Source organism: Takifugu flavidus, chromosome 1 (assembly GCF_003711565.1).
Source record: "Takifugu flavidus isolate HTHZ2018 chromosome 1, ASM371156v2, whole genome shotgun sequence".
NCBI classification, from domain to species: domain Eukaryota; kingdom Metazoa; phylum Chordata; class Actinopteri; order Tetraodontiformes; family Tetraodontidae; genus Takifugu; species Takifugu flavidus.
In genome coordinates this window covers 26,413,452-26,440,108 of record NC_079520.1, presented here as the reverse complement: position 1 = coordinate 26,440,108, position 26,657 = coordinate 26,413,452, and the positions used below count along the sequence as shown (strand labels likewise).

Here is a 26,657-nt window from a genome sequence, read left to right as displayed (position 1 = left end):
TAAAATGCACGACTTTTGGTGCATTTTTTAATGAAACGTGTCAGACCTGATTTTAATTTTCGATTCAGTACTGTAAAAACTATTAAAATGATTGCAAATAAACACGTTTTCTTCTTAAAAGTCTTTATTTGAGCGCGTCCCCCTCAAAACGGTTTTACAGACAATGGTGCCACCTAGTGGCTGAACAACAACATGCAAGGGAATAATCTGTTTTCTGGGTGAAGTCTGCGTCTATGGGATGTGAAAGCCATGTTTCAAAATACTGGAATAACTGGAATTCTAAAAAGGATTTTGACTATTAAAACCATCAGTACAAATTTCTGTCTGATAAATCAGATCTACTTGGCTCTGGTTTGCTTTTTTTTTTTTTTTGTTTTACAGGGAGAAGTACGACTGCAACGCATTTACAGGATATAATTTACAGGCTAATCAGATTACCCGACAGAGCGTCTGAGAAATTCATAGCCAGATGTGTCAGCAGTGGCGCTGTTGATGAAAAAAAAAAAAAAAAAAACACCATCACAGAAACACGCATTAATAATTCAACATTCATTTTAAGCTGCGCCTTTCAAACAGCATCACAGAATCATTTTCTTAAATAGGACAACTGATGCTATAATCACGCTTTTGTTGCACATATTTATCCGCTCCCATTGCACCATTAAGACTGCTTTATGGAGTACTTCTACCAGCCAACAGAAGCCATAAATGGCAGGTCAACGACTGAAAATACCTCAGTGGCAATCAGGATGAGTACCACGGGGACCGTTTTCTGTGTATTAGGCCACAGTAATGGTCTATAATGTTGATGATAAGAGCGCACCTCGGTACCTGTTGGTGCTCAGAGAATGTAGGCGGGGTGCAGGAAATCCTTGGGGACAATACCCACAGCGCCGTTGAGCTCGCCGACCCACCAGCCGTAAATGTTGTACTCCTGGAACCAAAACATGGAAATAAAGCGGCGGTGAGAACGGCGGCGGAGGTGAGAGTGACCGGAAGAAGGCGTTTATTGGATGCAAGCGGACTCGGCAGTTGAACCGCACTTACACGTGACCCCGATCCTCTTACGGTGGTTAAAAACACTCGTAGCGTCGCTCTGGTCTCCAGGGTTTTACCCAGAAATGCGAGAAGAACACAGAAACAAGCAGAAACAGCTTCTTTCTTTCAGGACGCTACGCTGAATCAGAGCTTTAAAGAGTATAAAGCACCGAACCTTCAGACAGGAAGGTTCGGTTGGAAGTTGGAGGAGGAGCGCCAGACGTTACACAAACAGGCTCGTGATGCAGGTGAGAGCCGAACAACTCGTCAAAACTTTAAAAGGGATGGATGAAAAAGGGAAATAAACCGAACAATCTGGCGGTTCTGTCAGCTGAAACCAGCAAACTGGGACAGTTTAAGATCGACGAGTCCATCACACACCCTCAGACCCTCAACAAACATCTGGACGTGGCTCCTCCCTGCCTTCAGCCCGCTTCCAGAACAACGTGGGGCTTCCTTCCTGGTATCGTTCGGGTCATTCGGCACCACAAGTGACCTGGGTCCACTGGTTACAGCTACGGAACTGACAGCAGTGCATGAAAATGGCCTCCAGTCATCAGATCTCAGTGTGTGTGTGTGTGTGTGTGTGTGTGTGTGTGTGTGTGTGTGTGTGTAAACAAAGGCTCACAAAAGCCCAAATGCGGCTCAACTACTGGCAGCCAATATGGCGTGAAATGACGGTGATTAAAAATTAGACTAACGAACCATAAAAAGTACAGAAAAAAAAACAAAAAACCCCCACTTGGATCTATGAAACTGTTGCTAGGCCAAATTCTGATGGGGGGGTGGGGTGGGGTGGGGGGGTCATTAGATCACAGCAGCTGGGCTCTAACCAGATCTAACAGATCAATACTGGGACGGAGACCAGAGCCCAACATGCAGCTGCACGTAAGCAGAAACGTGTTATTCTCTCTGATTAGAATCTCTCTCTCTCACACACACACACACACACACACACACACACACACACACACACACACACACACACACACACACACACAGGTAATAAATGGCATTTTGCCAGAGGTTGAGCCTCATCCGGACACCTCCCTCAGCCCAGGAGAACGAGGCCTGCAGCTAACGGCGAGGACAAATGACCCCCCGAGAAAGTGATGAACGACGGGGCTTAAGTGTTGTTACAGCGAGCGGCCATAAGCAGGATCGTCCACCCGGGACCGGTTGCGTCTCCTTTGGAACCTCGCTGATGGTTCCGACCGGGACGCTCCGGCAACGTTTGTGCTTCCCGACAAACTCCGACTGGCAATTCGCCGCATGTTTGAGCTGGTGTTGGAGGGAAGCTCGAGTCCAAAGCAGCCTTTAAAGCTCCCCGTATGACCGTGGAGGGAAGAGTCCTGGTCGGGGAACGCTGGCCCGGCCTCCATTTCGTGATAAAAGCAGGAGAGGGGAAACAGACGGACGGGGGGGGGGGCATCAGAGAAGGAGCGGAACAGTTTTTCTCTCCCTCGGGGGCGCCGCAGCACTATTCCACCAGCCGCGGTGACAGAGACTTTTATTTATCTCCGTGGCCCATCTGTGCAGTCGGTCTCAAATTCTCCCCGAGAAAGGTCTTTTGGATTATCAGCGCCGCCATTTTAATACAACTGCTACATCACAGTGTGGGCGCCAATGGCGGTGGGGGGCTGTCAGGCGTGCCGAGTCCATCTTCCTCACGCTCGAAATGGGTTCATCCAGAGTACACCTGCTGTAATGGGGACATTCCGAGAGTAAATTATCCGAATGATGGAAGCTACGCTAACTCCTCAACGTCCTCTTCCGTCTGTTTGTTTTCCCGCTTCCCGCTTTCCTCTCGGCCTGATTCGCTTTTTGCCGCCAGTTTGCATCTTAAGGTCAGATAAGTTGTTTAGTATTTAATACAGAGGGAAGCTTTTCCCCCTGCGGGATGCTGAGTCTGGGGAAACGGCGCCCTTTATCTCGTTAGTTCCGGAGTCGCCTGCTCGTTGTCGCCAGCGCCAGAGGGGGCGCTCCAGAGCAGGTGGGCGAGGTGGGCCCGACAGCGCCGTGTCGCGGCGGCCGCGCCGCATCGACCGGCTGACCTCCCCGTGACTCCTCAGCGGAGCGCGCAGAGTGGGGCGTGGGCGGGGCTGGCGCTGAGAGCGGGTTGCCATGGCAACACCTGCAGTGTACCAGCGCGATCGTTTATTTACCACTCAGGGGGCTGGCTAATGGTGCCGTTCTGATGGGCGCCATCGCTCACGCGCCCGACCTGGAGGACGGATTGACAGTTACCCGAGCCCGAAGCGGGGAGAAGGTGAGCGGCGGTTGGCTGGGGCGCCGCGAAAGGACGAGGCGAGGCGGGCCGTGGCGTCGCGCCGCCATTACGCGCCCAAAAACGGAAAACAAAAGAACAGCAGGCTAATGTAAAATTCTGAAGAGATTCCGAATCTCTGGGTTTCCTGCTTCCACACAGTCCCAAATGCACACAAACGAGGGGGGGGAGGGGGGGGGGGAGGGGGGGGGCGCTAATAAGGCTGACACATGAGGCATCTTCCCTCGGCCACCAGCTGACTGAGGCAGACCTTGGGCGTGATGGAGCGCAGGAAGTCTCTCATTGCCCCGCCGCTGAACCCGTCGCCTGGGTGTTACAATCTCCCTTCCTCCCTCCTTCCCCATCTTCCTCCCCCCCCCCCCCCCTTTTTCCAGGGTTCTTCCGAGCAGCCTTTCCGCTGCCTTCTCTTCTCCACACTCACCCGAGGCGCCGCTGCAGTTCCTCCATCGCTGCTTGTTTTAACAAAGAAGCGTCGCACCTCCACTAATCTGTGACCTCTGATCGGGTTATCCAGCTCACCTCGCTGCTCCATACCTGAACCCGGGGGGGGGGGGGGCTGATTTGGGGGTCTGTGCGGGAGGAAATCTCGTCCAGAAACCCAGATATTTCTGGAGCAATGTCTATTTCTTTTTTGTCCAAGTGGGCTTTTAATTAAATCAGTGAATTGGTTTGAAATTGGAAACATGACAGAGCTTGAGAACCTTTGAAAATATCTCAGGGACGGAGAGATTTAATAAAAAAGAAAACCTACTCACTTTCTAATGCACGCCTGGGATTACGGAGCGCTCCTTAACTTAATAGCAATTTAAAGTGGATTTGTGTATGCCACTGAGTGTCTGTAATGATGGCTGTTTACACCGCCCCTCATTTATAATAATTAAGCAGAATGGATTGGGGGGTGGGCTGCTCGGACGAGGTTCTGGGCTATTGGCCCGGGCTGAATAATGACCTACTGTAGTTGACCGGGAGATGACCGCTGCCTCCTGCGTGACCCTAAACCCCAGACTCACCCCCTGCTACTTTAGGTGGTAAATAGGATGTCTTCCCTGTCTAAAGCGTCTCGGTGTCTATAGCTACAATAGCAGCCAGGGGTCTGTAAATGGGTGTGTGACAGAGAAAAGGAGCGAAGGGGGGGGGGGCAGGGTTGACACAAAAGAATAAAGGGGGCCGCTCTCTTTGTCTCTCCTGCGTGACTTTTCCCATCTGATTGTTTGTCCACTTTTCCCTTTTTCCCAGCTGCATTCAGCCGGTGTGACCTGCGGACAGGAGGCCAAAGCGGCTTGTTAAACCTAGAAGATGACCCCTCTTTGGGGTCACGTGGGGGGTGGGGTGGGGGTGGGGGGTTACGAGTGGAGTTTGGACGCAAACTTAGTCCTTGAATTTCTAATGTGGCAACTCGTACATAAAAATGGCACAACTCATAAATAATATAAATGTGTTTGTTTAGGCTGCCGTGTAAGAAAATGTGGCTTTTTTGGGGTGGGGTGGGGGGGGTCTTGACAAGAAGCCGCCACAAGGTGTCAGTGGTGTCCACGTTGTCGGCTGTGGAAGGAGCCGCTGGAGCCTTGGACCAAACGTGATGCTGCGCTTGGGGAGATGCGCGGGATTGGCCGGCCGCGCTCTCGCCGTCTCCGTGTTTTGGTTGGAGGGGGAAGAGGTGAGCGAGGCGACGGGGAGAAGGAGGAAGAGGTGGCAGCGGCGCTTGCCAGAGTTTTAAGGACCCCGCATGGGTCCGGGGGCCATAAATCTCTTCCCACTCCATCCTGCCGTTCCCCATGAGTGCCTGTGGGAATACAGGAATGCGACAGCTGACCTGTAGAGCCCGTGTCTTTTGATTCCGCCTCCATAAATTAGAGGGCGAGAATGCGGGACGAGCTGATGGTCGAGCGCCAGACACGGCCGCCGCCGCCGCCGCCGCCGCACGCATCCCAGGGAACGTGCAGCCTTTCCCCGCCGAGATAAACGAACGGGGATACTGTAACAACACGTAGTAAATCCTGAAGACGGATGTCCCGGCGCACGTATGAGGTGGTGGAAATATGCAAAGAAGAGAACGATTTTCATTCTTTTTAAAAAAATGTAAAAAAACGGCAAGAGCGTGACGCGGCAAAAATAAAAAAAAAAACCCCGAGCCGGGCCAGCATTCGTCACCGCGCGCCGAAGCGCCGGCGTGAAAGCCATAACGCGCATTAGAAAAATGCAAGCTCTCAGAAATGGAATGCCAGAGCGCGGCTGGCGAGATGGATCTCGCGCCGCGGCCCGACCTCATGGATCAGGGCGCCCGACGTTCGCCGTCAAGCTCGGCGCAGAGCGAGTCGGGCTTCGCTGGGACCGGCTGCTGGGACCCGCTACGAGATTAATTCCCTCCAACTAATGGGATTCATATGAGTGGCGAGGTTACTAATTTATTTACTTTGTCAATGATACACAGATATGCAGAGGGGAGGGGGGGGAGGGGGGAGGGAATAAAGCAAATACAGTAAAAATTCCCCCACTTTACAGTAAGTGAGCGATCAATAATGATGGATGAGGGCCCTTTATACAATCGGCATGTTCGCCTCAGTTCACGGCCATATGACACCACGCCTGTGGCTACCCCGTCCTGCACTCCAGCAGTCAATCACACCCCAGCTTTAAAAATAACAGTTTGTTAGCACCATTGATTTAGCACTTAGAGCGTGTCCTTATTACCTTGTAATTATGGTCAGTGTTGACATAACAGCACAGACAAGCAGGCCTCCCACCCTCTGAGAGAATTTATGGGCCCTGGTTTTATTACGGCCATTTCATGTGTCTGGGTCCCCAGTTAAGCGACAGACTTGAGTTCTAGCCAAGGGCCCGTATTTGGCTCGTCAGGGTCAGGGCTTTTGGGAATCCCCCCCGTAAAAACGCAACACCAAAGGGAGCCTCCGTGTACACGCAGAGGGAAGTCCTCCCAACGGGCTCGTTAGAACAAATAGCCGATTACAGGCTATAATCCAAATAACGGCATTCACGAGGGAAACCTGATGGGTTTTTTTTAGGAGGCAAAAGGGGGAAACGGGCGAGTCGGATCATCACAGGACATCAGAGGCCGTGCGGAGTCACCGCCACTAATTTACAACCAGACTCCCCATTAGAGAGGAAGGTTTGGACTTTCTCTGTCAACCGTGTTATGACTTCAGCACAAAGCTTGAGTGATCTGGGCCGCCACCATCGCGCGATCAAGTCCTGCTGCCAACCTGGACTCGGTTTGCCTTTAAGGCCTTTGATGGGACAGAAACGTGACCCGTACGGCGAGAGGCGATCCGGTGGGCGGGGCCCAGGCTGTCTGAGGAGGATCTGCAGCCCAGAGCCGGGTCGGCTTTGTTTCTACAAGTACGCCGCCTTTGTCGTCCTGGCGTGAAAAATGGCCGCACGCAGACAGAGGAGGCTGGCATCCCATAAATCTGGCTGCCAGGAGCAGCAGAATTAAGAGTCCGTCTCCTCTGAAGCGTATACTTCACCTGTGCTAAAACACTCCCCTCTAAACCTCCCGAAATCCGGCATCAAAGTAGCGATTTTGGGTTTTTTTCGCCCCCAACCGCAGCGAGGAAATATTCAAAATTCAGCAAATGCTGATCAAGTGTGATTTTCCCCGCACAAAAACAACGCTCCAAGCCCTGCTCATCACATGATACGAGCCACACGCAGAACCCGGCCATCCAATTCCAACCCCGCCAATAGAAAGAGTCCAAGCACAAGCCCCAGCACGCCGCACAGCAAAACCGCCCGAATAACAAGCCACTGATTTCTAGCGGGGCGGCGTGGCACCGGTAGACGCTCTGCATGTGACTGCGAGACGCTCATAAAACGCGAGGAAATAGATTGAGAGCAGGAGCTGAGGCGCAGAATGATTTCACCTGCAGCTTATGCTGGGGCAGGAAGGCAGAGCTCCGCATGGCTGCCTACTCAATTAACCCCTGTGATAGCGGCTCCATAATGAACAACAGCACCATTACACAGCGCCCCAAATGGCACTTCACCCTAGTGGCCTGGGAAAAACACAACGCCACCGTGGGTGCTTCACTGCCGCGTGGAAACAACAGATGCGTCGAGATGTTGGGGATATCAGCGTGTCGGGGAAAAACTAAATGGGGGACCAAGTCATTACTGGAGCTGCTGTTGTTTAACCCTTAAATAATTAGGCATTTTACACAGCTGCATCAGGTTTTTATCCATCCTAAACTGCTGTAATTGCTCCTGTAATTATGTCGAGGAGTCAAGGGTGCAGTCGGGAGCGATTCCCATTACAGATAAACGCGGAGTTATCTCCTATTTTACACGACACACAGAAGCTGCAATACTGTAAGAGGGAAAAACAATAAATAGAAGCCATCTCGGGTTCCTCCTGCGGGCTGACCTTGCTAATGATGTAGATGAGGTCTCCTCTCTGGAAGGGCAGCTCGTCTGGCTCATCGGCCGAGCAGTCCCACAAACCCTGGTAGTAGTTGGCGTAATCTTTGGTCCAGGCTGAGCCGAGACACAAAAGCACAAAACTTGAATAAACACACGCCGTCCACTATTAAGCAAAGAGGGGCTCTAATGAGGCCCTGACCTGGTTTGTTGTTCCTCTCCAAGCTCCCGTCCGCTGAATCAGGAGACTCCTCTGCACAAAACACAGCAATATTTGTCATTTACAGTCGCCTGAACAGATATTAACGGCCTGATGAACGTGTTATAGCCCACGTTAACCAAAACGAGGGCAGATGTTGCCCTGATCATTCTGACAACCATCTCACATTTTAAACAATAGGATTAAAAAAAACACAAGGACATATTCTAAAGGACAAATTAACTCTATATATGTGTGTGTGTGTGTGTGTGTGTAAAAATGTTACCGGCTCGGAATTTTAAAAATATTTTTTAAATTGTTCATAGAAAATGTTACAAGATGGCTAAAACTGACCTGTAACTCAAAGCCTGGAGACACGTTTTTATAATCCTTACATTTACACAATTATTAGGTTTTTAATCTATTGAAAAGAGTTAAAATTGAAATACTATTTATTGTATTTTTAAAAAAATAAACTCTCCAACATCGAAAGATGATCCAAAGAGAGGATTTATTTCTATGTTATCTGATACTAAATTAAATAAATCATCCAAGTTCTTTCTGCAGACTGAATAAGTAGGAAAAGTTTAAGCAGGAGAGGCGGCGCGAGGCCGGCGTGTTCGGGCGTGGCACCCGGTGGTCTGAGGGGCGACACGCTGATACGCCTGCCCTCCGTCTCCCACATTCATCCTCAACACCAGCAGGCTGACAGTCGCACCAGGATCCAGCAACACTATCCACTTTCCAGCATAACCCACGTCTCTGCTTCCTGGAAGCCCAGGAAGGGTAAAACACACACACACACACACACACACACACACACACACGCGCGCGCACACACTTCAGACCGTGTGTTGCATTTTTCATACACAAATGTGGAATTATTTGAAAATTCCCTGCGACTGCAGAAGGGTTTATTACTGTGAAATGTTGAGGAAACCAATGGAAGTCGGGGGGAATTTCACCCCAAACATTTGTTCGGCGCTCTTAATCTCAAACGGCTGCACGGCTGAGAGGCCTCCGCGGCGGGCTGCTGGGTTCTGCATCAAAATTATTTAATTTTCCACTCAATGAGAAATCAGTCGGGGGAATCAAAGCCGATGGCGCCGTCACCATGTGAACAGAAACGTCCAAAAACAGGATCAAACCCCTGAGAAAATGATGCTAGCGAGACAAGCAGGAGTCCTTCCAGGCTAAATAAGCAGAATCGTGCACAGACTTTCAATATTCTAGGTTTCGATTAATGAAAATAAGTAAGCTCTAATAAGTCAAGAGTCGGAGATGTGTGCGAGCCGTAAATGAGGGGAGGTGTCCAGTGATTGATACGTGAAGGGGTGAGAAAGTGAACGAAAGAGCCCGTCACCCGATATGCCATCTGTGGTCAGAGTCTGTACCTCTTCCCAGATGGCTTTGAACGGCGGCGTGACAGCCAGAAGAGTGATTTCCCTCCCGCCAGAGATTTTGGCAAAGGTAATGTACTCGGCGAGTGAAACAGAATCTTGATGTATCTTATTTAATAGAAAGAGTGATGGACGACGGCCCCGAGAAGATCAGATCTCCCCTTTTGTCCTTCTCTGGATCTCGTAGCCGCCCTGAGACACGGAGCCGTCTCACGCATTGTTCTGGAGGCTCATAACGCTCTCGATCAAACTCCAATTTCTATTAAAGATATGAAATTAGGAGCTCCAGAACTATTTTTAACCTCAGAGAAATGCCCCCTTTTACCTCCCCTCGCCTAAACTGCTGTTGCTAGGCAATTTTAGCCAAATCTCTGCTTATTGGATTGAATTGTGGGCTATTTGTTGCTTGGCAACATTAGCTAATTGGGCCCTCTATGACATTCGGAGCTCCGCAGCTCTCGCCTCTTTCAACAACCGTTTCTCAGCAGAAAGTCGCCTTTTCGGGCAGCGTGCGGCGAGTCTCGCCCGGCTGCCCGTGCGTCTGTGCCACAACCAGCCTGACGAACGTTGCTGGATTTAAAACGAGGGATCAATAATTGAGACACCTGGAAACACAGATTATACGGCGACAAGAGGGCGGCACATTCCCTGTAAAAGACCAAAAAAAAGCTGAAACTGGTGTGTGTGTGTGTGTGTGTGTGTGTGTGTGTGTGTGTGTGTGTGTGTGTGTGTGTGTGTGTGTGTGTATGTGTGTGTGGGGCGACCGCATGCTCATACCTGGCAGCACCTCATAGATATCTTCATCCTCCTCATCGGCCGCCCCCGTATCGCCCCCTCCTCCCCACGTGCCACTCAAAGGCTGAGGCAGGGGCGGGCCGCCTTCCCCTTCAATGTCATCGTAGGTCTCCTCTTCCTCCTCCTCCTCTTCGTCGTCGAAGGGAATGACGGTGGAGCTGAGGTCTAGGAGCGATGGGGGACGTTAGTATCAAGACGGAGCGCAGCACGGCGGAAGGAGACACGCGCGTGAATTAAAGGGTAAAGTAAGAGAAATGCCGGAGCGGGCAGGGAAGCGCAACATTAGACTGTGACAAACACTGCAGGTCCGACTCGCAGCCACAAATAATTAGGTTTCATCTATTAACATCATCTATTAACGTGTTCGGAATGTTGCTGATTAATTGTGTGAAAGGGTCAAAATGACCCGCGTGAACAACTCTAAAATACAGGATGTTTACAAAAATATAAAGGAGGGAATCACTCCTAATAGGTGGGAATATAATAACATCCTTATTGAGACACGCATCTCTAATCTTTTGTGTTACTGATGTGCATTTTCACATTTCTGAGAGTTTCGGAAAAAGACTGAAGGAAGTTGAGTCTAAACTGGAGTTGCTGTCAACGCGGAATTCAAATCTCGTTTGAGCCAGAATTTTTTAACATTTTCTCCTCGTTTCATCTCCCCTAAACAAATAAATCTGCTGTATTTTATCGCTTCGGAACATCGCGATGATTTTCCTGACGCTGAAAATGTGAAACGTGAATAAATCCTACCGATTATGACGCTTCCCACTGAATCACGTCTCAGTTTAAGCCTCTTAAATCAACACCACTTAATAGTCTAGTCAGAAAAAATCTGCAAATATCCCATCTGGCCCGGGCTGCATTTCATAGAAAATCCAGGCTGGAAGGAAGTAAGAGGCACTGTGGAGTGTCCGTTACTTCCCGCAAGCCAGCGGGCCGGCCCGAGCCCATTTTAGAGCAGAACGGGCTCAGACAGAGGAGCCGTCTCATTGGGAGCGACTGAGCGCTGCAACAGGGGGTATCAGGTCCTCCGGCGAACACCAGCGGCCCAGCAGAAATCAATGTCGCTGCAGGATAACCAGAACATCTACCAATCAATTTCCTGTAAGCTGGAGTTCAGTGGGGGGAGGGGGGGGGGGGGCGGCGGGGGAGGACAACGACATGGCAGGTGACACGTCCACCGAGGAGGTTCAGGACGCGTCACGGGTTCGGCTCTGCCCCCGCTGATGGATCGGGTGGTTTTTCCCTCTGAATCGGAGATGACAAAAGGCCCCCGTTCACGCCTGACCTTTCCGCCCCCCCGGAAACACGAGCAAACTTGGCTCGGAAATTGAGAAAAAAGGAGGTTGGGAGGTTTTTTACCGCTTTAACTGGATTTTCCAATTGACCCGTGTGGCTTTTTAAAAAGTCAAGCCAAGTCAATTTTATTTATCGCGCTGCCTCCCAGGGCTCCCCAATCGGGAAAGATGGCGACCTATCGATGAAACCACAATATCGCCGTTTACCTCGCAGGACAATTTTGATCTGATCCACCCATTCCTTGGCTTCCTGAGGACTGCCGGCGGTGAACTGGTAAGAAGAAACACAATATCCCCACAACTGTTAGCATTATAAGACAAGGAAATCTTTGGGAAAATCAGAACTTTGCTGCATCCAATAAAAAAAAGGACGACGGCTCCATGTGGAAATACAGACCTGGAAAGGCCGTCGTCCTGGGGCGAAGAACTCAAAACAGGAAGTCTTTCTGGAGTCTTTTCTCAGGTTGGTGACGAGCTGAACGCTGTAGTCGCTGATATAAAACGAGCCCTTCTGCTGCTTATCTGCCGGGACAATTAAGCACGCTGGATCTTATCGGACTCCATTGGGGCACCTGCGGTTTCTCCGGCTGACACAAACCTTTGTCGCTTCCAAAGTAGTAGAAGACGAGATTGTTCAGGACACACCACCTCTTCTGCCACTCTGAGCCGAAGAAGCTGTGGTCTAGAGAAAGAAGGGTGTCACCATCACCTCGACTGTGATCACCTGGGATCGGTCCATAGATCCTCTGGTGCCTCTACCTTTCCGCTTCTTCTCCAAGTATCCCTGCTTCAGAACGTTGACGGTATCCTGGGCTGCCACCGGAGGGATGTCTCCGAAGTCTAGGGACAAAAACATTCATTGGAAAATAAACCCTTCCCGTGAAACTCAAAGATATCCAGGCTGTAATTTGGAGAGACAAGCACTAAATCCTCACATATGATAAGAGGAACCCTGGACGTGAGATAAGAGGGCTCATTCGCTAATAACTGACCGTTTTTTCCCAGCACGAGCTCTTAATAAGCTAATAAGCTGAGATCTTCATTCCCAAGGCAACACACGTACACAGACACACGCCATTAATATGGACTCTCCAGCTGTGTGGATCAAATACGTCCGTGTGAGGCTTCAGGAAACCGGGATCGATACATTTACAGAGCCGCTGAGCAGAGAAGTCCATCCATCCGCCGGCGAGGCCGGTTTAATCAGGGCATAAACATTCCCCTGAAAACCAAACTACTCTCTTTAATTTGAAAAGTCACATCTAAACAGGAAGACAATGACCCAAACGACTAAACCTTCATTGATTATTTTGTTGAAGCTCGAAAGGCTAAAAAAAATAAAAAATACATTTAAATAGCAAAAGCCGGACTGTTTTTTTTTTTGTCTCTCACGTCGCCCTCGTTAATCTGGTAAAAGTCAATGTGAGAACCAAATGTTGCTCCTTTTAATCCGAATGCTGAGACGAGGAGCAGTTAGACGAGAAGAGGACTGACCGGAATTATGTCCTCATCCAAATTGATGGGATTATGTCTCCGTCCTGAGGAGGGACGCAGATTGGACCGACTCTCTGTGGTTCAAATATTAGAAAAGGTGCCGGCTGACCCCCGTTCGGCTTCAAAGGCCGCGTTCTGTTCCGTTTCAAAGAACCGGTACGGGTCAAAAACAAAGCTACGCTAGCTCCACGTCCATCAGTCCACAGGCATTAGCGTCCCCCTCGGCTGATGGCGGGACAGGAGACTTTTCTGCAACACACAAACGATTTAAACACCATTTAAACCCGCGAGGATTCCAGGAAAATTCCAATGAGCTCTTTTCAAAGCACCTAAAACAACACATTTTTTCGGCCTATTTCAGGGGAATAACTCAGCCGGACCTGGTTTTTAACGTCCATTGTTTAAAATTCTAGAGAATGGAGCAGGTCTGTGACCCGCCCGCGCCACTTTAACCGGTGGGGCTGACGGATGAGCGGGTCATTCCGGAGCGAAGCCCCCAGACTCCTCAGCACACTCGCACCCTCACACATCATCCAACCGCCTTTGTGGAGCGACTGACCGCTGACACTATAAATACAGAGGGGCTAAGAACTGTTTGGTCAAACAGGGCCTGATTCAGTACATCATAACAAACACGGGACATTACGCTCCCCCCACCTCATTTATCCGCCCTCGGCACCTCCATTTTTTTCCTTTTTTAACCGGACCCGCTTCCCTGTTGCGGCCCACTTCTAATCCCCTCATCCATCTGCTTCCCTGGCTCTTCATTTATCTCAGAGGTCGAGCCCGGTTAATAGACGCGGAGGTACGAAAATCAACACGGGATCGCTCTGATCCGCTCGAGTCAATAAACATTACACACGCTTTGCACGCCCGAACCCGCTCCGCCGCCCTCGTTTGGGAAACGTGCACGGATGCGGCGGCGGCTCAGCCGGGACAAGATGCTGCCCCAGTGGGGAAGAGGGATGCGATTGGTCCAGAGTCAACAACGCCTCTTTATTACAATTATAAGAGGAGATTCAGAGGTAATGTTGTTTGAAAATATGCACTTTAGGGCGTTGAAAGAAAACAGAAAACAAGTAGCGCGAGTTTTGAGCGCGACTACAGGCAGAGAGAGACATTAATGCATCTAATTAAAGCCTCATCAAAAACGCAGACAGACGGCGCTCTTTCATAAAAATCATAAATTGCCTTATCAATTATTCAGGGCAATGCCAAGGCTTCATTTTCATCCCTTTTGCGTTTTAATTAGCCCCATCTACGGCTTTGGTATCGACATTAATTTGATGGCAATTTATTGATATCCCAGCATAACCTATTTAGCCGAGCGCAATTAGCGACAAAAGGGAGGCCGACAGAGGCGAGGGTTGAGGGCGGAGTCACGTGTTTTAGTAAATCAAGGTGAGGGGCTGCTAACTGAATTTAACCGCTCTCAGTGGTCATCAGCGGGAGAAGATAGGAGTCGCCCTCACTTCCAAATGGAAGGGAATAATCAATGGGAATCGAGCAGAGATGCGCGTTTAATTGATCCCGACAAAGGAACGTTTCCAGCAGAATCCAGCCCGGGTGCTGATGAGTGCCCCGGTCGCCCAAATGCTTTTGAACTCCGGCTCGTCTGTCCCTGGAACAACGCATGGGAGCTGCCAGCGGTTTGCCACATCTCTCATTTGGTTATTCACACTCGCCCAGCGTGGCGTTATGAGCTCGGCGGTTAGATCTCGCAAGAAAAGGGCTGATTTATGTTAGCATGACCAGAGGGAGTTAATGTATTCTCTCATTAAAATCCACTTTACTTAGGGCTGAAAGTCAATCAAAGGCTGGATAGAGAGTGAATCAAGATGAGGGGAAATGGTTGGGTGGGAGGGCTAATACGTTACATTAGACGTAAGGATGGTCATAATGCAGCAAATACGCAGCAAAGACGAGCCAGACGGGGACCGAACAGCCGAGTTTCACACCTTTTTCTGCCCGCAGTGGGGGGGCAGCGGAGGAAAGGGTCAGCTCGAGCAGAATGGATCCTCAACAGGGCTAAAGGAATCATAGCTGCAGATATTATATGTTCCTCTCATTCAGGGTAAAATGTGCGGTTGATGCCACTCCGATCTCAGTCGCCACATGGGGCCACTTTTGTTTTTTAGCGAGGCCGAGTGATGAAAATCTCCTCCCAACGCGCGATTATTTTCCTTTTCTCGTGTTTGTAGGCTTAAGGTACGTCTCCTCTCCATTTAAAAGTTCCAAACGGCTCAATCTGTTGGGAAATGATGAGCGTCGGCAGGTGTCTGGAGCGTCTGCAACTAATAATTATTTTATTAGAGTCCCAGTGATCAGTTAAATTCCTGCTCTTTATAATCTTTACAAGGGAAAAAATAAGCCTCAATTTCTCAGTACCAGAGAGACACATGTCTTATTTTGTTCAAACAGAAAATATCTTACACCTTAATTCCTAAAATTGACAATTTATTTATTTATTTTTTAAATTAACAATTCATCTGAAGTCTAGTGTTTTTGCCTTCATGGTTTAACGGGATGAAAACAGGAGGTGAAGCACTAAACTGCTGTATTTGGATTCCTGAAACCCAATGATGGATATCAAACTCCTCCCTACGTTATCTTTCTCCTATAGTCCGTCTTTAAGCGTGGGGGTCTTTATGGTGCCTTTCCTAGCAAGAGGTATTGCACTGAATGCAGCATCAGGGGGCAGGACCTGACCCCCGCGTGAACCCTGCTGATGAGGTGAAACAGAAGGCAGCGAGAGGCTCCCGCGGCCCTGAGGGGGCTGCGGGGAGGAATGCTGCTGACTCTACAGACCACGCCAGCGAGACCGCAATCCCCTCCGATACCGTCCTTGATTAGGAAAAAGGATTCGCCGGGTGCACCTTCACCCACCCGGCGCTCCATCTGCACGCAGGCCCGGCTAAATTGATACATTTTTCCTCATTACGGCAGAAGGCCTCTGCTGCGCGTCCCTCCAGCGAGGCGGCCGTCAGAGGGGAGGAGAGACCGAGAGGCACTGAGGTTAAGGGCAGAATGTCTCCCGCGCTCTCCTCTCCTCCCCCCGTGATTTGATTAAGCCTTCAGTCATCGATACATAAACCGTGTTTAGAACCTCCTAATGCACGTGTTTGAAGCAGAGAAAACATGCAGTGCATTATATCAGGCAGCGCCATGCCCGAATCACCGGCTAATAAAGTTTAATGGGACTGGAAATTTATGCCGGGCTGATTAAAGGATTTGTTGTTTTGCTTCTGATAATCAATCAATGGGAATATTTAAGGACGGGTATAAAGAAAACCTGCGTGTAAACGGGTTTAAACCAAATACATTCTCTCTAAAAACGCGGTTATGCTGCAATGCAATTGTTTTAATAAGGAAAGCATTCGGATTTCTCGTTATCGGGGCAGATATCCAGTCATTCCGGGCTCCGTGTTACCCTATTCCGGCACTGAAACATCCCAGGCCGCTTCCTGGGAAGACACTAAGGGGCTAAATTTACTATGTGACATAGGCTTCCCCCTGGGCAGCCATAAGCGGCGAACAGAGCGACCCCGAATTTCCGTTTTCCAGATTTACTACCACTATTCAAATGCTTAACTGCAGATACAATGATCCTCTAATCGCTGGGGATGGTTTTGGGCTGCTTCACCCGTACAGACGGAAAAATAAAAAAGGACAGAAAACAGTAGAAAGAATATAAATACCGATAATAGAGGAGTTCGGGCCCACAAGAGAGCCTGCATATCTGTGATAAAAGACAGATATAACACAATCAACGACAGCCTGCAGGGAGAAAGCCTGATAAACACACTCGCCCCCTCAACGTACAGTTATTGCAAGTTTAAAACCCTCCTTTTGTTCCCACTAAAATGTTCAAATATAATTTTAGCAATAATCCCTAAATGGTACCGAGCTGTGGTTCCGTCCGTTATGGTTTTCATATAATTACTCTTATGATGTTGTCGCCGCCGTTACGTATGATCCCAATAAACTCGGTGATATGACCGCATCCTTCTTTAACGTCCAACAGGTGAATGTGTGGAAAAGTCTTGTGGGAATAAAAAAGGCCAAATCGTCACCTAAACCGGCAGGAATTCAATTTATTTCTGCTGCTGTGATTTGAAATAATTGTTTCCAATTCATTTTTTGAAAGAACTCCGGTGTAGATATTTATTGGGATTATTAATATTCATAAATCATAAAAAGACTGTTTTGGGGGGTTTTAATCGTTAAAAAGTATTTATTCTGTCATCTGACAGAGAATATGCTGGATGAAAGCAACAAATAATTAGTTGTTTTCATTTTTAGCCCACATTTTTGATTGGTGAATTGTTTTCACAATTAAAAATAAAATCAATGGAGAAATATAGTGTTTCAATAAATATATTATTAAATGCTGATCTTAAAATAAGCTATAATTAATTTTATATTAGGTTGGACTTATTGAATCATTAAATGGTGTCGTTATTATGCCAGTACATTCATTTTAACATATATTCTTATTTATATTGTATTATTTAATTCAAATATTTAAAATTAAATCCAAATTTGGGGAAAAGACACTTTTGTTTCCTTTAATCCCAAAATAAATCTTTTTTTTTACATTGGTAATCACATTTTTTTAACTGCACATGACTGAAATTACAGCAATTTTAAAAGGATCCAAAAAAAAAAGTTTTTTACTTTAATGAATCTCATAGTAATTGAACCCTTAAAAATCAAAATCATTTTCCCCTTAAATTAAGGAATGCTAAGGGCCACTGGTTACGATCAGATAAACAATCCTCCAACGTTGCAGCCCTCTTGAGACACGCGACGTGGACGTCTTTCAGTTTCAGTTCTGACCCAGAGCGAGGAGCCGTCCCCCCCCCCACAGCATCCTGGAATAACTCCACCAGGGCTCGGTAATGACCTTAAAGCGTTACAGCAACAATTAAACGGCGAGACCCGGGGGCAGCGAGGCCGCCGCGTCACTGTCCACATACAAGCCAACACATCTTCCCCGTCGCCATTTATTTCTGTAAGAAATCAGCAGGGCCACCTGGGCTTGGCATTGGAACTTCATTCATCTCCAGAAATGGATTCCAGTGGAGGGCAAAATCAAATCCTCATTTGCAAGGCAGGGGGAGAAAGAGAGGGAGTGAACGCAGGAGGTACCTGGGAACGCTAACCTCTGGGTGAACCCGCCGCATCTGATAGTTTTGCTATTTGTCTGTGACATTGACAGCTCCGGGGGAGATTAGGAGCCACCGTGCCCCCAGCTCCCCACTTTGCATTCCGCGCATGTGCCTTTTTACAGATGGACGGCTGCGAATTTACCTTCGCCCCGGTTTCCCCGGGTTTCGGCTCGCCGCTGCACCGGAGGCGGCGGAGGGGTGTAATTATACGCCGCGCAACAATAAAACAAAGCAAATGAGGGGAGGGTTGCATCAGAGGGCTTACACATCGGGAGGAGGCTAAAACTGCACGGTGAGGCTTTGGGGTTGGTGGGAGGGGGGGGGGGGGGGGGGGGGGGGGGGAGGGGGGGGAGGGGTGGGATGAGAGTGATGGATGCCCTTCAGTTAAATACGTCCAAATCCCCCCTTCAAGCTGCTCTCTCTCCTTGCCAGGCAGTGTGACTGAGTGTGTGAGGGAGAGTGTACAAGATTAATAGCATAAACAGTGAGAGAGCGAGAGAGAGAGACAGAGAGAGAGGGAGAGAGGAGAGAGAGAGAGAGAGAGAGAGAGAGAGAGGGAGAGAGGGAGAGAGAGAGAGGGAGAGAGACTATCAGTATCTGCAACAGCACAGTAGCCCTGAGGGGAATAGTGTGAACTTTTGAACCCTGGTGGCAGGCAGTTGCAGCGATGCACAGAGCCTGCTCCTGCTCCATAATGTGTGTGTGTGTGTGTGTGTGTGTGTGTGTGTGTGTGTGTGTGTGTGTGTGTGTGTGTGTGTGTGTGTGCCTACAAAAGCACACAGGCAGCAAATTAGAGAGCAAAGGAGAGTGAAGGAGAATGAGGAAGAGTGGAAGTCATTAACGTGTCCCTCGCTTTCCCTGCAACCCAGCAGCCGCCATGCAAATGGCGCTAAATCGATATGGCCGCGAAGGCCGTGAGAAATTAATCTCCGGGCGCACATCCTGCCAGAGAGGTACAGGACGGCTACCGCAGAAGACCAAAAAAAAAAAGGAAAACCTTCCCGAGCTATGAGCTATCTGCGGCGTGAAGGACGATCATTCACGAGGCTCTGGAACGAAGCGCAGACGGGTCACAGGTTGGCCAAGCAAAAGGTCAGAGGTCAGCGGTTCAGCGCATGGGCAGACAGCGTGACCGCAGGGCAACAACTCTTCCTGGAGGTTATCTGCGAAGACCCCAGAATACCGACCAGGTGCTGCATTCAGGTGCCGAAAGAGCGCAGGGCGACGCCTCCCGGTCGGAGGGGCGCCGCCACTTCATCCGGCTTCGGAGGCGTAAACACGCGTGTGATTAACTCCGTAATAGCGCATTAACACCTCCGCTGGCAGCGCCTTTTCCCCTCTGCGTCAACCACCAACAGCACCAGGCGGGCGTCTTTAAAAGCTTAATCCAAAATGACAAAATTTAGATTTAACGTTCTATTTACAAGCGCGGTATGATAATGTTGTAACTGCGTATTGGATACTCGCGCTCAAATGAGAAACGGGAGGCAGTTTCACATAACTTTAAATTGGTTATCCTACCGCATTCGACTGCAAGTAATTGCTTTAGGAAATTGGGCCAGCGCGGTGATCACTAACCGAAGTCATGGCCCCGTATTCTTTCGATGGGTCTAAACAACGGAACACACTCGCTTTTAGAGCCCAAATTAAAACCGACGGAAACGACGGTCGATATTTCAAAAAAAAGCAAAGGACAAAATAGAAATTCTGCTGCCAGGCTCGCTTCAGTTATAGTCCCCCCCCCACACACACACATGATTACATATAGAAATGATCAGAATAATGCTAATATGATGAGCAATCAGCTTCCATTGCTCCAAAAACGGAATGTTTTTGGCCTCTCTTATTCGGGATACGTTTTATTGAAGTGTGCGTCTACAAAAGAACAAAAATCGCTGTTTACTTTCCAACTTTCCGTAAGAGAAAGTTGGCTGAATTGTTCCTGAAGCCTCAAAGCGTGAGTAGATTATGAAAGATGATAAATCGTGCTTCACGTCCAGGGGCGTTATCTTCTCGCCAGAGCCCAGCGCTGGTCCGCCACTTCGGGAGAAACCAACCCGCTATTTCGACGTCATAAACCTGACGTGCGAACGGCGTGACGGCCGCGTGCGAGTGAGGTGAAATTCTAAACCGCAGAGGAAGAAGCTTTGAGCTTTCCCATCCGCACACATGGGGCGGCGGAACGTTAGCGACCGAGGGGGTGAAAACGAATCCCCGGAAAATGTGCGCGAGCCCCAAATAGCACATCGCTGGAAGGTGCCGAAGGGGGCAGACGAGGGCGGGGCCAGGCTGCGGGCTCGGTCAGGTCACCGGTGCGGTCGGCGGGTGAAACTCAGTTCACATTACCATGCAGACACCCAGGCTGACAATGGAGGCTCCATCTGTTCCTGTCAGCCATTACAAATCTGGTGTCACCCAGCCCGCTGAAGACAACAGGGCCACCGCATCTAATCGCCCGGCACAGGCTCCTCCTGCGTGTAGAAGCAGCCATCGACTTCACACTCATTCACTCTCCTGTTAGGGAACGAAGAGCAGCAGAGGCAGCCGGGCGATTAGCGCGGATAATACATCCCGCAAGTCTCCGAGACGCCATTGTGTACAGTAGGCGTCGATAAAATATCCCCCCCCGACTCACAACACACTCAGAGGAGCCTCTCCCAGCGGCTCGCCGTGTTGACCACAGCACACACGAATTTAGAAGGTCCCAAACCGTCACCGCGGAGGACCGTTCCTACAAAAACGCCACAGATTTGGGGCCATTATTTCCCACTCTCCTCTATTCGAACAGACGCCCGGCGGAGGAGCGCGGACGTGAACACGGGGCGACCTGTGAACTCCGCGTGCCCTTTCGCTAGCGTCTGCAATTTAAAATAAAGAAATAAAAAAAATTTTTTTTTTAAAAACCCACAAAAACAATTTTCCTGGAGGAATCAAATGTTACGATTATTGATCCAACAACGAAACGCGTTTAGCGAAAAGGGACATTAACCGCCGATTACTCCAAGAGAAATGCAAACGATCCAGGGAAGGGGAAAAAAAAGAGGAAAAATGATTATGAGTAGCGTTGCGTAATTAGCAATTTCTCACATTTAACACCGACGGTGGTGCGACACAATATCCAGGATTTAACGGCGGCGGCGTCCGCGGTAACAGACGGTGTAGTTTGTGGCCCAGCGAATGGGTGTGTTAGCATTAAAGCCTTGAGGGAATTTTCAAAATGCCTTATGTACTTTGATTTTGTTTGTTTCCCCGAGGAAATAGTTTACTCTAAAATGAACAATTAAAAAAAATAAAAAATAAAAAGAACGATCGCCGCCTCGCCGTCCATCTTCCCGCCATCTGCCGTGATTAGTTTATTCGGTTTCCCAAAGTTGCAGGGGGGGGGGCAGATATTCATCTGTGGGCAGAGGATGCAGGAGTTGATTAAGCCAGATTCCAAATAAGGAGCCCATTTGTGAGGAGATGCAGCTGGCACTGGAAGACCGACAACAGATTAGGGAGATTCCGCCCCATTTGGGCTTTTACGGAGGAGGTGGGCAACCTGAGGCCGCACGGGCGATAATGCCCACCTGCGGCATGTCGCGTCACGGACTATTAGCCGGGGCAGAGACTCAGCAAACACGGGGAAGTCTGAACGGCGGAGAGGGGAAGATCGAGGAAAAGATTGATAAAGGGAGAGAGGGATGGAACACACACGGCCCCTCAGGTACCGTGTTGTATTTCAAACCCTGTTGGGAGAGAATAGAGGGGCTGGAGGTCAATCAATCACCGCATTAGCCTGCAGCCACAAAGGCCTTCTCTCTCTGTGTGGGCAGCATCCATGCCTCAAACACACACTCCCACACACACACACACACACACAACCAGAGAGGGCAGATCGGGAGGGCAGGATCGGCCACTGGAGGGAGCTCCAGCTCACCAATCCAACCAGCATTATTTTTTTTGTCTGGAATCACGGACAGCCTACCTGCATACTGGGGAGGAGGAGGAGGAGGAGGAGGAGGAGGAGGGGGAAGAGGAGGAGGAGCCATCACCCAGATAGGAGACCAGAGAAAGGGAACCAGTTTACCCATATGGTCTGTCTCTTTTTTTTTGTTTTTTTTCGCAATAAAGAGCAAAAAGATCCGCCGTGCTTCCTGTGGGGAGGAGTAGGTGAGCTAGTCACGCTGATAAGGCTCTACTGTCAAACCTCCACTAATTTAGCTGCCTCTGAGGAATACGGCTTTGTTTCCAGTGACACTCGCCCCTGCCTCCCCGCCACCTCCTCGTTTCTGTGCAGACTTTTACACACATTGTGGCCTGGTACAACCACATGTTGTACGTACCGATAGAAACATTGATTTTTCTTTTATTAAGGGCTGAAATATCACATCTTAGCCTAGTTAGCTCTCAATGCTACACATAAAAGGGGATCATAGCTGCTGCTCACACACACACACACACATCATTTTAAAGCTCAGATCACTGCACTGCTCAAACAGCCCATTCACACACACACACACACACACACACACACACAACCAGAGAGGGCAGATCGGGAGGGCAGGATCGGCCACTGGAGGGAGCTCCAGCTCACCAATCCAACCAGCATTATTTTTTTTGTCTGGAATCACGGACAGCCTACCTGCATACTGGGGAGGAGGAGGAGCAGGAGGAAGAGGAGGAGGAGCCATCACCCAGATAGGAGACCAGAGAAAGGGAACCAGTTTACCCATATGGTCTGTCTCTTTTTTTTTGTTTTTTTTCGCAATAAAGAGCAAAAAGATCCGGCGTGCTTCCTGTGGGGAGGAGTAGGTGAGCTAGTCACGCTGATAAGGCTCTACTGTCAAACCTCCACTAATTTAGCTGCCTCTGAGGAATACGGCTTTGTTTCCAGTGACACTCGCCCCTGCCTCCCCGCCACCTCCTTGTTTCTGTGCAGACTTTTACACACATTGTGGCCTGGTACAACCACATGTTGTACGTACCGATAGAAACATTGATTTTTCTTTTATTAAGGGCTGAAATATCACATCTTAGCCTAGTTAGCTCTCAATGCTACACATAAAAGGGGATCATAGCTGCTGCTCACACACACACACACATCATTTTAAAGCTCAGATCACTGCACTGCTCAAACAGCCCATTCACACACACACACACACACACACACAACCAGAGAGGGCAGATCGGGAGGGCAGGATCGGCCACTGGAGGGAGCTCCAGCTCACCAATCCAACCAGCATTATTTTTTTTGTCTGGAATCACGGACAGCCTACCTGCATACTGGGGAGGAGGAGGAGCAGGAGGAAGAGGAGGAGGAGCCATCACCCAGATAGGAGACCAGAGAAAGGGAACCAGTTTACCCATATGGTCTGTCTCTTTTTTTTTTGTTTTTTTTCGCAATAAAGAGCAAAAAGATCCGGCGTGCTTCCTGTGGGGAGGAGTAGGTGAGCTAGTCACGCTGATAAGGCTCTACTGTCAAACCTCCACTAATTTAGCTGCCTCTGAGGAATACGGCTTTGTTTCCAGTGACACTCGCCCCTGCCTCCCCGCCACCTCCTTGTTTCTGTGCAGACTTTTACACACATTGTGGCCTGGTACAACCACATGTTGTACGTACCGATAGAAACATTGATTTTTCTTTTATTAAGGGCTGAAATATCACATCTTAGCCTAGTTAGCTCTCAATGCTACACATAAAAGGGGATCATAGCTGCTGCTCACACACACACACACATCATTTTAAAGCTCAGATCACTGCACTGCTCAAACAGCCCATTCACACACACACACACACACACACACACACACACGTAGGAGAGCAGCATTTTAAATGCCAATTGTTAACTCACACTCCGGAATTCCATCATCCTGGTTGTCAGAGGCTAATGAGGCATCGTCTGATTGGGCAGAACGACCCAGGCTGGAACTGCGGTTGTCATCAGAACCATCTTCTTCCTTATAGTCCGCTGAGCGCGTGTGTGTGGTTTTGAAGAGACAAAGTTAGTGCGAGTGGATGATTTAACTAAGGAATGAATAATAGGCTGAGTAGGAAGCAGGCGTGCACCCCCAGAGACGGCCAGGGAATGTTCTGCGTCATCTGACTTACATGGAAACGGGAATTCTTGAGGGTTTCTGTTGGAGCAAAACAAATGTGTTGATAAGAAATGAAGCGAAACGTTTTCAGAGCAGAAGAAAACCCCAGTTTTTCTTAAATGAAGTAAATGTTTCCTGCAGCGAAGGCCACAAAACCACAGGTTAGTGCTACCAGACGTGCAGCGCACGCAACACCTGCAACGCTGCAGTTTCGTTTTTGAAAGGTTCTGTTAGAGCAAACATCACATTAACAGTACATCCCAGAGCCTCTTGAAACACATGAAATAACAGTAAGAACACGATCAAGCCGTAAGTCTTCAAAGTGACGATATTGGGGCTTGATTGCCACATTCTGGTGTCATTTTGCAGCCAGATTTAGAGCGGCAGGCCCAGATTTAAGGTGATTTTGCCGTGATGTGCACGTGACGCGTGCCCGTGCTCATTCCCGACCTGACGTGGACGACCCTGAAGTTGTTCAGCAGGACCTTCCGCGTCTCCTGCGCGTTCTCACTGAGGTTTTCATCATACAGGATCTCCGATACAAAGAACTCGCAGTCTGAAAGCCAAGAACACCAAACGTGGTCGTCAGCAGCGTGCACGTTCGAATATCACCATATTAAAAACATATAATGCACTTCATACATATATTATCAGCCTTCCTCAAATAACTTTGATGGAAGCTACATTAAGAAAGTCCCACAAATGATAAATCTTCCAGGTAATCTCATTCCCACTCCCCTATTTGTCCTCGGCCTATAGACGCACAACTACTCTCCGTGCGTCTTGGACCTGCGAAAATGAAGTCAGGAACGACATAATATTGTCAAATTTCTGCAGAAAGGAAGTCGTTATATTAATATTTTATCCCACCGTGTTATTGGACCGAACGGCGACGCCGGTTTTAACTCATGGTGATATTCTGCCATAAAGAGAGACGGATGACACGGAACAAGTTGGCCCACAAAGCTTATCTGATCCCATTGTTTTATGTCCTCACCGCCACATTATACAAATGGGCCAGTGACGGCAAATGTTCATCCAAAGGCAGCGGCTTGGCTGCGTATGCAAATGTGGTAAATTCCATGGCACCTCCGTGTTAAAAGGCTACGACGGAGTTTATGGCGAACAGCAGGGTCGAGGGGATTTTTAAATCATCTAGATTTAATTAAGCACTGCATAAACAACATGAAGTTATGTTAGAATGATATAACGTGAGAGAAGATAATTCATTACCATCCAAAAGCCTCTTGATATCTGTAGGGATTGTCCCCATCCCCAGCTTCCGCCTGCAGACCCTTTTATTTTTGGACCTTCCACAGTTTTTACTCTTGGATTTAGCTTAACAACCAGCCACCAACCGCCACAGCATCAAAGCACCTGCGTGCGCTCGCTGATCTTTGCTGACTTCCGTGCACGGTTCAAGATTTGCACAAAACAGGGAGGAGTGTTATGACAAAGGGGAACTTCCTCTCTACTTTGTTTTATAAGTCAGATGATTTGAGTTTCACTCTTGAAACTACCGATGCCGTCAGGGCGACGCTATTAGTTAAAAAAAAAGCACAGACACATTTAAAATGTCCACGAGGTTTGTGGATGACAACACAGCTATAGAAAAGGTGCTAATTTAACCCTATTCCTCGGTGTGAACGCAGACTCACAGAAACACTCACAGGAAGCCGCCTGACATATCCTGCTCGTGCATTACTGCTCTTTGCAGTAATGTATTTCTGATCAATATTGAGCCACGTTATAGGAGGAAAAACCCGACCTGTCAGCAAAAGGAATCCCCTGATGGAGGGTATGTAATTGCAAAAAGAATTTAAGACCTGAAGGGGAAGCAAATGAGGCCTCTTGGAATATATATTTTAAACCAAACCCAATACAGATGTGAGCTGCACCCCCCCAAAAGAGCAACAGGCCAGTAACACTGACATTAGCAAGCAGGTCTACTGCTTCCATTAGTGGCATTTTAGGGAATAAAACTTTAAAAGGACTTTCTTCTTCTTTTTTTAAAAAAAAAAGTGAATCCCCTAGTGGCATTTTAGGGAATAAAACTTTAAAAGGACTTTCTTCTTCTTTTTTTTTTAAATAAAGTGAATCCCCTTGGATATTAGTATTGATTACCCCCCCATTAATTTTACCATATAAAACAGCAAGAATAAGACACTGATCCCTGTCTTGAGCCTTATGCCCCAGCTGTGTAGAGAAATTAATATCAAGCGTGTTTACGAACGAATTAATGTATTTCTTATTTTATTAGCACAGCCATATCCAATTAATGTGATTCATTCCATACTGGTTAAAGCAACGTCTAAGTAATAAGACTTTAAACTGTTTAGCTCCAACGCTGGTTTAGCCAATGTGGCTAATTTATAGCTATCGGCGTGTAATGTAAGCACAATCTTATCTTTACACTTAGGGTGATTTTTAGACGAACAAAGGTCATAGATCACCCCACTTTCTGTTTGTTATCCCAGATCATATCAGTGCAGCCTCGTTAATTATGTTTCACTACTT

The 26,657-nt window shown here is 48.5% G+C and overlaps 1 protein-coding gene across 2 annotated transcripts; it reads right to left on the bottom strand.

Annotated features, from left to right (window-relative positions):
* Positions 1 to 106: 106 nt before the first annotated feature.
* Positions 107 to 25,552, bottom strand: skap1 (src kinase associated phosphoprotein 1). Of its 2 annotated transcripts, none has more exons than XM_057052292.1 (12): positions 25,374 to 25,552; positions 24,591 to 24,696; positions 24,154 to 24,179; positions 23,897 to 24,013; positions 12,157 to 12,237; positions 11,996 to 12,079; positions 11,795 to 11,919; positions 11,605 to 11,668; positions 10,076 to 10,258; positions 7,902 to 7,952; positions 7,707 to 7,816; positions 107 to 934 (listed from the first exon to the last, which is right to left on the bottom strand). In XM_057052292.1, the coding sequence occupies exons 1-12, from the start codon at positions 25,411 to 25,413 to the stop codon at positions 842 to 844; spliced, it is 1,080 nt and encodes a 359-aa protein (XP_056908272.1). In that variant the 5' UTR covers positions 25,414 to 25,552; the 3' UTR covers positions 107 to 841. The 2 variants fall into 2 exon arrangements, with proteins under 2 accessions (XP_056908272.1, XP_056908280.1); XM_057052300.1 differs by having other exon boundaries at positions 7,707 to 7,804; positions 25,374 to 25,551.
* Positions 25,553 to 26,657: the final 1,105 nt, after the last annotated feature.